The sequence below is a fragment of the Otolemur garnettii genome, unplaced genomic scaffold, assembly GCF_000181295.1.
Source record: "Otolemur garnettii isolate 467f Iridium unplaced genomic scaffold, OtoGar3 scaffold00056, whole genome shotgun sequence".
NCBI lineage: Eukaryota > Metazoa > Chordata > Mammalia > Primates > Galagidae > Otolemur > Otolemur garnettii.
The window spans coordinates 9,071,716-9,083,466 of record NW_003852451.1 but is presented as its reverse complement, the minus strand read 5'-3'; the positions used below and the strand labels follow the sequence as shown (position 1 = coordinate 9,083,466).

Genomic DNA, 11,751 nt, shown 5'->3' with positions numbered 1-11,751 from the left:
GGGTCCGGGCTGGGGATTCGAACCCGCCACCTTAGGTGTACATGGCTGGCGCCTTAGCCGGTTGAGCTATAGGAGCCGAGCCGCAATCCATTTCTATATAGGGTGGCTGTAAAGATTGTGAGAACTTGTGGAATTCCTACTTTTCTAATCTTTCCTGGGTTGTTTGTTTTGTTTTTTATGGAGAAAAAAGTTGAAAGTCATTCTTCTTTGTTTTTTATGTCCAAATGAATTTTAGGGTCAGTTTTACCTGTTTCAAAAAAAAAAATTCTATTTATATTTTTATTCGAATTGATGAGGGGGTTCTGGACAGATACTTACTATCTTGATGATATTGGGGCTTCTCATCTCAAAACATGAGGAACCACTTCGTATGAATTAGTTTTTGTTGCATAGGAAGTTAGCCCAAATTTTATGTCTTTAAAACAATGAACACTTCTTATTTCTTTCTTACTGTTTATTTATTTGTTTGTTTGGTTATTTTTTTGGAGACAGAGTCTTGCTTTGTTGGCCAGGCTAAGTGGTATCGTAGGTCATGGTAACATTGGACTCTTGGTCTCACATGATCCTCCCACTTCAGCCTTCTAGTTAGCTGGAACTACAGGTGCACACCATCATGCCCAGGTAATTTTAAAATTTTTTATAGAGATAGGGTCTCGCAGTATTGACCAGGCTGGTCTTGATCTCTTGGGTTTAAGCAGTCTTCCCACCTTTACCCTCCAAAATGCTAGGGTAACCAGGACGAGCCTGGTCTTACTCTCATAGTTCTGTGAGCTGTCTGAGGGTGGTTCTTTTGGTCTGGATAGTCTCGGGTGGCTTCACTGACGTGTTGGAGTCTCACCATTTATAGCTAAGATGGCTAAGGCCTGTTTCCATGCAGTATGGTCTGCAGAGGCTAACCTAGGCTGGAGCACTGGTAGCAGAGGTGGTCCTAGGAGCAAGAGAGGGGAGACCCCCCATGTGCAGGTGCCTTTCATGCCATGTTTGTATCACATTTACTGTTACTCTCTTGGCCAAAAAAAGCATGTGAGCATACCAGAGTCTCACTGGGAAGAGTGACAAAAGTCATATCGCAAAGAGCTATTCATGCAGGAATGGGAAGATGGGTGGGGTTTAAAGTTTTTTCCAGATAGGTTTTACACCAGGGCATCCAACCCATGATATCAGATATCACAAAAAGTATGCTCAGGCTTTGCTTTGCTGACCAGCTTTCATTATTCTTCCTTTATGTGGTAGAGGGGAAAAAAAAAGGCAGGACACCCCTGTTGTACACATTTAAGTTTATTCTTAAATATCTCATCTTTTGCTGTTTCTGTAAACAGTGACTTTTTTTCTCTTTAGAGTTCTTGGACAGGTGATACATGTACACAGTTAGAAGTTTAAATGATTTGGGGCTAGGCACAATAGCTCATGCCTATAATTCCAGCACTTTGGGAGCCTAGGGCAAAATGATCTCATGGGGCTGTGAATTTAAAACCAACCAGGGCAGCAGAGAGAGACTCTTTATCAAAAATGAAAAAAAAAAAATTGATCCAGGCACACCTCTAGTCTTGCTTACTTGGGAGGCTTGGGCAGGAGGATCACTTGGGCCCAGGAGCCCGAAGTTATAGCGAGCTAAGATCACACCGCTGCACTTCAGCCTAGTCAACAGAGTGAGATCCTGTTTCCTTAAAAAAAAAAAAAAAAAGATATAAAAAGAAACATACTATGAAATCTTACTACTCTTTCTTTCTTATCCACTCATTCCTCTCTTTCCTTTCTCTGGATAACCAGTTAAAAATTAATTAATTGTTTTATTTGGTCCATCTTTATGGAAATACTGCAGAAAAGGGAAAACCAACCCTGATTTACAGGTAACCAAGTCAAAGTGTTTTGTATGGTGCAGCCATTTTGACACGGCCTTAGAAATAAAAAAAGGTCAACTCAAGTTTTATGTGTGCTTAGTTACCAAGTCATGCGCAGAATAGGCAGTCGTATGTGGGTGTCAGAAGTAATAGTGATGGTACATGTGATGTGGCCGGTTTGATGCCGCCACATCAAATAACTTTTTAAATGACTTTGTTCAGTTGTTCTTGTGTACACTACATGTAGAACCTTTGATCTGGGTGAGTTCAGGTAGAAAGACTCTTAAAATCATCATCCCACTCTCTAGCAGTTTGGTTCCAGTGTGGGCTCAGTTGAGAGGATTTCCTGTGGTTGGAGTCCTTGCCCAGGCTGCACTGCAGGAGTAGAGCAGAGAGGAAATAGTGGTGCGGACGATGGCAGAAGCGCTGTGATACCCACTAGTCGATCTGCTAATCGAGATGCTGCCAAGTGACCACCAGTGACCATCTGTAACTTAGAGATGCTGGACAAAGGGAAGATTCACATCTGGATGGGAAGGTGCCAGATTTCATCACACTACTCAGATGCAATTTAGAATTGATGATTATTTAATTTTTAAGTTTTCATTTAGTGTTTTTGGACTGCAGATGACTTGAAACCATGGATAAGGGGGGACTACTATATACTGAAAAGCCTTTAAGCTTTAGCCCCTGAGAATAAGGACCAATATATCAACATATATTAATAGTATAATGATGCTCAGGGTCTAGTAGCCTAAGTTCTGTTTCTTCTGATAATCTTGTTGTTTTGGAGATACCGTGTTTCCCAGAAAATAAGACACTATCTTATATTTATTTTTTCTCAAAAAGACACACTAGGGCTTATTTTCAGGGGATGTCTTATTTTTATTAAGTATAATACAGCAATCTACATTTATTCAAATATAGTTAAGTCATCTTCTTCTGGAACCTGACAGGGGGAGCCGACCTTGTTGGTGGGGATGGTGCTAGTGATTGATGCGTGAACTCCTTTCCCCTAGCCATTTTCACATGCGCAATAGGATGCCTGCGACCGTGATTACCACAGGCGCACCTGTGCAAGTGCCAATGGCTCAGAGAAAGGAGCTGTGGCAGATAAAAGGTATTCTAGTCTTCCTTACCGCTCCACGCTAAAATGCAGAGCGTGGCTATGCAGATACGTCGCATAGCCAGGCCCATTACTAGGTCTTATTATCGGGGTAGGGCTTATTTTTTGGGTAGGTCTTATTTTCAGGGAAACATGGTAGTCTCACTCTGTCACCTTTGGATAGAGTATCATGGAATCAGAGCTCACAGCAACCTCAAACTCTTGGACTCAAGAGATCTTCTTGCTTTGGCCTCCCAAGTAGCTGGGATTACGGGAGCTTGCCAGAATACCTAGCTGTTTTTTTCTATTTTTAGCAGAAATGGGGGATTTCTTTTGCTCAGGCTGGTCTTGAACTGCTGAGCTCAAGCAATCCACCTATCTTGACCTCCGAGAGTGCTGGGATTATAGGCATGAGCCAGGGCCAGCCTGTTTCTTCTAATCTTGACAAATAAAGATGAGATTGAGGAAGACATTGAGTATTATAAGATTTCGTAACTCCTATGAATGTGTTTAAGTAAAAAAAGCTTGCATTTAAAGAAGCAAACTAGTTATTTATAAATATGATCTGCCCTCATGTACAAAACTTTAGTTCTCAAGGGTAGCAAGTTCTTTTTCCCTTGAATTTCTGAAGATGTGCATATTTTACATTTTTTTGTTTGTTTTTGAGACAGAGTCTCACTTTGTCACCCTTGGTAGAGTGCTATGAAGTCACAGCTCACAGCAACATCAAACTCTTGGATTCAAGTCATCCCCTTGCCTCAGCCTCCCAAGTAGCTGGGACTACAGGCACCCCCTACAATGCCCATCTATTTTTAGAGGTACGGTCTTGCTCTGGCTCAGACTGATCTTGGAACTCATGAGCTCAGAAGATCCACCCGCCTCGGCCTCCCAGAGTGCTAGGATTACAGGCATGAGCCACTGCACCCGGCCTCATATCTTATGTTTTAATTGGACTTTTCTATTTTAAAAATGGGAGAGTAATATTGATGGCAATTTATGGCTTTTCCCTAAGATTTGTGATTTATGTGAAACCAGAGAAGCAGCTGCTTAAGAAAGGGGACTTGGCATCTACATTCTAACCCACTAGGAACCTTTTTTATTGCTCCTTTTCTGTTTTAAACTGTTTAATTCTCTATTATTATTAATTTTAGGATCTCTTTTTTGTGTTTTTGGTCTTTTGCATAAGAAATACAGCAATATAGTTCTTATATCCAGCATTTTCTTTATTTAGAATGTTTTCTTAATCCTTTGGCTTGGGATTACTGGTGTGTATTAACTCGGGCTCTCTAGATTGCAAGTGACAGAACTTGGATTCACATGAGCATAAGCACAAAAGGAGACACATTGGCTCCTAGAATTAAGAAGTTTTCCAGGGGACAGTTAATATCAGGCTTGTCCTTCAACTGATGTCTTCAGGATGTCATTTCTCTGTTGTTCTGTGATAAATTGACTTCATTTTTCAGACAGACCTTCATACCTCACCTAGTTAGCCATTGATAGCAGTCCCAGAGAGAAAGATGAGCTCCTCAGCTCTGGTATCAAAGAACTCTGAGAAAAGAGTTCTGATTATCCAGTTTCCAGAAGGAAAGGATGTAGGACATACGAAATAACAGATGTCTACAAGAGAGGTAAAAAGGAAGGAATATTTCCATAATGTCTTCTCAGAAAAGGAAGAATGTGTTACGGACAAAGGGTTGTGCACACAGCGGACAGCTGTGGGCGGCACACTCAGTATTTCAGTGTCCAGAGCATTTAGTTGGAAAGGTCTGAATCTGCTGATGTTTATTTTACCAGTAACTAAATTAGTAGTTAATGGAACAGGCATATAAGATTGACATTTGCTAGCCATTCACACTACCTATGACACTGTTTGAAGCTGCTATTGAAGAGATTGTGGTTAACCGTGTGTTGAACATACAGGGTAGCTGTAAGTTTGTGTGCAGTTGGCTAGGTGCAGTGGCTCACACCGTAATCCTAGCACTCTGGGAAGCTGAGGCGAGTGGAGCTTACGAGTTCAAGACCAGTCTGAACAAGAGTGAGACCCTGCCTCTACTAAAAGTAGAAAAACTGAAGCAAGGTGATTGCTTGAGCCCAAGAGCTTGAGGTTGCTGTGAGTTACAATTTCATAGCACTCTATTCAGGGTGCCAGAGAGAGACTCTGTCTGGGGGAAAAAAAAGTCATGCGATTTAAAATTACACATGAACTTTATGGCCACCCTGTATAGTTTCCTACTGACCAGAAACTATGTAGAAATTTAGCTCTTGAAGATAATTGAAGAGTCATTTCTTGTTACAGCTAACATTGGAAAAGGCAGTATAGGAAAGTAGACTTTTTTCAAGGCCACATACAGAATAGACTTATTGGCAGTTGGGGTTGAGGTCAGTGTCTCTGCTTGTCAGTGGCAGACGAGGAAAAAGTGGGGAGTGGTAAAGGGAAGAGAGAGAGACAGGTGGAAGCCAAGCGCAAGGACAGGGAGGATGAGAGGTAGGTGCTGGGAGCTGGTCCCAGAGGTTTTCAGGGCTAACGGTTCTAGTCTTAGGAAGCTGCTGCTTCTCTAGGCTGAAGGGTCATTGTTTTTCTGTTGTCACCTTATGCTTATCTGGAGATAAGCTTCTTAAATCTTTGTGTTCTTCAAAATTATTCTCTCTTCTTATTTCTACGAAGCATCTTGGTTTTTTTTTTTATAAGTCTTAATTCAGTATTTTAAGTAAACCTAGAATGTTTATAACATTTTTCCGTGAGTGTCTTCATCTGTTTCGTCCTGCTGTATGTAACAGAAGACCAAAGACTGGGTAATTTGTAAAGGACAGAAATGTATTCTCACAGTTCCAGAGCTTGGGAAGTTCAAGGTGCTGGCAGGTCAGGGCCTGGTCTCTGCTTCCCACATGGTACCTTGAACGCTTTGTCTTCTGAGGGGTGGAATCTTGTGCCTCGCGTGGCAGAAGAGCGGCAGAGGTCGACCCTGCTCCCACGAGTCTTTATAGTGGTGTTGATGCATTCATGAGGGCAGAGACCTGGTGACCCAAACGCCTTCTTTAGTCCCACGTCCCAGCACTGCTGCTTGAGGACTAAGTGTCACCATGAGCTTTGGAGGCGTCAAAACCATTCATACCGCAGCAGGGAGTGAGTGGCACTAACATTTAAATGTGGTTTAAATGTTTAAAGGAGTTTCTTGGTTCTTTTCTTTTTCTTTTTTTTATTAAATGATAGCTGTGTACATTAATGCAATCATGGGGTCTGGTTCTTTATTTTTGACTTTTTTTTTTTGCGCAGTTTTTGGCCGGGGCAGGGCTTGAACCCGCCACCCCTGATATATGGGACCGGCCCTCTACTCCTTTGAGCCACAGGCACAGCCCAGTCACATTCCTTCTAGCTACATTACAAGTTAATAAACAAGAGACTTAGGTATTCTGTATTTGGAAGTGAATGAATTGGATTTAGCTGGGTTTATAAAAAAATGAAAGCAGGATTCCTAAAGAACGATAATAAAACAGCAGGTTTCTGTGCCACTGCCACAGGGAGCTTGGCTGTTGGCACACTGGGCTCCTCTCCAGGGGGACACCCACTTCCTTCCAGCAGAGCACCATTTATCTCCTGGCTGGAGGATTGAGGTTGATGTGACAATGTTTTTAAAAAATACTCCACCACATGACAAGCAGCATTGTATCTGCTTTTGCAGCTGGGTGAGGAAAATACCCCCGCTGGCTTCCTAAGCTAAGACCTCAGGAAGACTGCACTGCCCTGGCCTGCCCTGCCCTGGCCTGCCCTCTGCTCCCCTCCCAGCTCTCACGGAGCAGAAGGACGCCTCTGATGGGACAGACCCTGCGCTACCATTTGCCTCTCTCCAACATTTTATCAGGAAAAATTCCAAACGTGTAAAAAAGTTGGAACGATTTTCCATTGAACACCGTAAAGCCACCCTCTAGATTATGTAAAATAATAAAATATGTAAATTTTTACAGTACCTGCTACATCACATATTTGTCCATCAGTCCATATTATTATTTTTTATGTATTTCAGAATAGTATTTGGGTTTTTTCCCAATCTTTTGTCACTAGAAATGAATCCCTTAATCCTGCAAAGGATTTCAGGCATCAGGAAGCAAGTACACAAGGACAGTGGCAAGCAGAGTTTTGTGAGTTCTCACCCATGGTATTTATGTATTTCAGAATAGTATTTGGGTTTTTCCCCAATCTTTTGTCACTAGAAGTGAATCCCTTAATCCTGCAAAGGATTTTCAGGCATCAGGAAGCAAGTACACAAGGACAGTGGCAAGCAGAGTTTTGTGAGTTCTCACCCATGGTAGGTGCTCAGTAAATATTTGTTAAGTTAATGCAGTGCCGTTAGTCCTGTTTGACTAGCCTATAGGTAAACTGGAATTTGCCTTTTAGGATAAAGTACTTTCTAAGCAAACCATGTTTCCTAGACACATGTGATCATCATTTTATTGGATGGATTTCTGGGAGATAGTCCATGAAAGACAATTGTTTAGAATGTGAAATGGATGGCTCGGCACCTATAGCTCAACCAGCTAGGGCGCCAGCCATGTACACCTAAGGTGGTGGGTTCGAATCCCCAGCCCGGACCCGCCAAACAACAATGACGGCTGCAACCAAAAGATAGCCGGGCGCTGTGGCGGGCGCCTGTGGTCCCAGCTACTTGGGAGGTGAAGGCAGGAGACTCGCTTGAGCCCAGGAGTTGGAGGTTGCTGTGAGCAGTGAGGCCATGGCACTCTACCCAGGGGACAGCTTGAGGCTCTGTCTCAAAAAAAAAAAAAGAATTTGAAATGGATTTTAAAGTATAGATAGTTAAGGGGCCAAGTGTGGGGTGGCTCATGCCTGTAATCCTAGCACTCTTGGAGACCTGGACAGGTGGATTGCTTGAGCTCAGGAGTTTAAGACCAGTCTCTAAAAATAGCGGGGCATTGTGGAGGGCACCTGTAGTCCCAGCTACTCTTAGCTGAGGCAAGAAAATCTCTTGAGCCCAAGAGTTTAAAGTTGCTATGAGCTGTGATGCCACAGCTCTCTACCGAGGGTGACAAAGTAAGACTCAAAAAAAAGAAAACCCAAAAAAGTATATATAGTTATTATATATTATAAAGATACATATAAACATTTTATACATGTATGTTTTTTACAACTGTGGTTATCAGGAATGTGAGCGTGGCAGTGTAAGGAACTCATGGTTCTGGCTTGCTGTCTGAAGGATCCTTTCAGGGAGAGGCTGAAGGAGTAGCTTCTCACCTAGCACTAGTCGTTAGTCTGTTTTATATGAAATCAACATTTCCTTTCAGGGAAAAGCTTGAAAACCACAGCTATCTTGGTAACCTGACAAGCAGACAGTGCCCCATGTAAGTTATAATACGGGGGAAGGTATAATAGCATAAGAGTGGACCCATGTCTTAAGTTTCTGAGTTAATGTGGCCAGGGATGCTGCATTATCCAAGTTCATCCCAGTGGCTAGTTCTAGGTAAGGAGTAGTAAGCATTTGATAGCCAGGGAGTCTGTCAAGACGTATGCATCTTTTATACGTGTGTGTGCCTGTCTTCAGTTCCTGCCAGTAGTCCCAGAATGAACAGTTATCTGTAGGGCTTACTGTTTTTGTTGTTTTGTTAGTGAAATAGGTGTGTTTTGAGTTACTTTTTGTAGGGCTGATCTCTAAATGCAGTGTGGGCAGCTGCTGGAAACCACCTCTGCTAAAAGAGAACGGGAGCTGTCACCGCTGGGGTTTTCTTCACAGTGTGGCTGATGACTTGTTTTGGGACCAGTCTTCCTTTTTTCAGAACAACCACAGCCACTGTCATGCTCAACCCAGCATGTTTACCGAGCGAACTTGGGAGAGTTTGGTGTTTACTGCTCTGTTTACATCTGTGGCTTCCTCTTTTGCCTCCATTACCAACAGGCTCGGGTTATGTATGATTTTGCTGCTGAACCTGGAAATAATGAACTGACGGTCAATGAAGGAGAAATCATCACAATTACAAATCCGGTAAGAGAACTCTACATTTAAATCTGATTTATGGAGTTACTTTTAATATTTTACTTTTTTTGTAAATTGATTATTCAACCCCATGTGAATGATTTTCTCGTTGCTTATGAGGATTGATGGAGGACTAAGCAGCTAGTCTATAAACATTGAGGAGAGCTAAGTCCTTCCAGGACAGCTGAGTCTGTAATTGACTTTGTCTCTTTATTTTACATCTTTTTTCAGTATGTTTATTATTTTTTCTTAAATATTTATAATTTGGGGAGGAGAGGCTGCCTAAAGTTCTGGCATACGGTTCAGTTTGCTTTCTCCTGGAACCAGAATGCTGTGTCTGAGTATTAAGATGTGGTGCTGATCTTCCTGAATTGCTTATTGATCACTGTCATTGTTTTTCCAAGCTTTCTCCTTAAACCAGATTAGATCATCAGAAAGCGGTATGTTCGGCTGGGCACCCGAAGCTCCCTCAGTGGTTAGGGTGCTGGCCACATACACTGAGGCTGGCGGGTTCAAACCTGGTCCGGGCCTGCTAAAAAACAATGACAACTGCAACCAAAATAGCCGGGCATTGTGGCGGGCGCCTGTAGTCCCAGCTACTTAGGAGGTTGAGGCCAGAGAATCGCTGAAGCCCAGGAGTTGGAGGTTGCTGTGAGCTGTGAACCCACAGCACTCTACCAAGGGCAACATAGTGAGACTATCTCAAAAAAGAAAAAAGAAAGTGGTTTGTTCTTAGACCAGCTACCAGTGTGTTAACTTTGCTGAATTAGAAGTTATTGTTTCAACTTTTATTCAAATAAGAAATAACTACATGGGTAACAGGCATTTCTGCATCTTTAGGAAACCTTGTTTGAACAGGTGTGTATATACATAGATTTGCACATTCTCAAAGTACACTCACATATGAACACATCTTCCAGTGTAAAGACGGATGCATGGCTGCATATATAACTAGGGTGTCACTGCCTTCTCTGGCGAGCAGCCGTGGGAGCCTTCATCTCAGGTTTTTTCTTGGAGATGTGGCATGTTTTCTTTCATAAAGCATTATAGACTGTTGGATTTCTTTTATGACATGTGTTGCCAGGAAGCTCAGAGGCAAACATGATATTCTTCTTTTTGTTTTATTCACCTTAGCCCAAGCTCCTGTCAGCTTTCCCCATTACTTCTGTGTGATGTTTATCTCAGTATATGCAGTTGTCCTTTTTGCGTGTAACTTTATTGTTAAGTGTTAAGCATCCTTCATTATGTAGCAAAATTATAAGGTGAACCTCATTTGAAATAAGGTTTTAAGGAATAGTGTATCAATTACTAGTATTTCATTGCAGGCATTCATGGGAAGGGAGCCAAGCGGGAGTGGAGAGTTCCGTATTATAGCTGCAGACTGAGGAGAGTTTAACGCCGTCTTACACTCTCTCTTCACCTGGCTGACTTTTGTGACACTGGACAGACACCTCAGTCTGCACCCGCCCTGTGCAGACCCCGTTCTGTGTCCTCTCTCCCTACAGTCACTCTCACTAATGTGGGCGCATTCCTAGGCTAGAGACCTTGGAGACTCAAACATAGAAGACCTTGGGCTCTGTGCCTGTGACACAGAGGTTATGGTGCCAGCCACATGCACCAAGGTTGGTGGGTTTGAACCCAGACCAGGCCAGGTAAACAACAATGACAACTGCAGCAAAAAAATAGCTGGGCGTTCTGGCAGGCACCTGTAGTCCCAGCTGCTTGGGAGGCTGAGGCAAGAGAATCGCTTAAGCCCAAGAGTCTGAGGTTGCTGTGATGCCACGGCACTCTACCAAGGGCGACAAGGTGAGACTCTATCTAAAAAAAAAAAAAAAAAGAAAGAAAGAAAAAATAGAAGACTTTGCCCTTGCCCTTGCCCCTGTGCCTGTTCTTCTTACTGGATGTTTCCATGGGCTCCTTATTGCACCTGAGACTGTAGGACGTATCAACCTGCCTCTCCATTGGCCTCTGGCCGGCCTCTTGGGTCCCCTGTCTGTTCTGCCTTGTGAGTGTTGGTGTTCCCGCCAGCCCGTTTCCTTAGGCTACATAATCAGGGTTTTTAAATTGGCACGTATATGCTAATGATCTTAAATCTGTATCTGCAGCCAGACTGCATCACACAAACCCCAGAGTGGCGTCAGCGTGTGTGCCAATCACAGCTGGATAATTTACTTAGTTTTTCACAAGCACTTCAGACTCCCCATCTCTTCGTTTTTATGTTGATGTCCCATCCATTCAGTCACCTCAGCTAAGTCATGTAAAGCCATTGATTTTGTCTCTTAAATATTGCTCACACCTAACCTGCCCTCTCTACTCTGTCCTGGTGCCAGCACCCTGAGTTAAGCTCTCATCTTACTTGGTCTGTGCACCTTCCTCACTGGCCTGCGCTTCAAGTTCATGGTCTGTCTAAAAATGTTCGTCTGACCATGTCACTCCTCTCCAGTGGACTGAAAGCTGCCGTCAGCTGTAGGTCTTCAAGTCATTGCCCCACCACCTGGTCCCCTCTCACCTGGCCAGCCTCCCTGTGCATGTGCACAGACACACACACTCTCACACGGCCTGGATTCTCAGGACTTGCCCTCTTGCTCATGTGGTTCCCTTTTTGGCCTTCCCTCTTAGAATTAGTCCACCCCCACTCTCTCTGCCACAAAACAAAAAAATACCATCTTCCTACTTTCTTTATTGTCATGAAAGATGTCCTGTCTAGGCTCGGCGCCTATAGCTCAACCAGCTAAGGCGCCAGCCACGTACACCTAAGGTGGCGGGTTCATATCCCCAGCCTGGACCTGCCAAACAACAATGATGGCTGCAACCAAAAAATAGC

General features: G+C 43.2%; 1 protein-coding gene across 1 annotated transcript in view; it reads left to right on the top strand.

The window, feature by feature from the left end:
* The window catches only part of SNX9 (sorting nexin 9), a 114,840-nt gene that overhangs the window by 30,349 nt on the left and 72,740 nt on the right, over positions 1-11,751 (top strand). Inside the window, exon 2 of the mRNA XM_012806739.2 lies at positions 8,850-8,936. Coding sequence (XP_012662193.1) covers positions 8,850-8,936 — 87 coding nt within the window. The remainder of the gene's footprint in view (positions 1-8,849; positions 8,937-11,751) is intronic.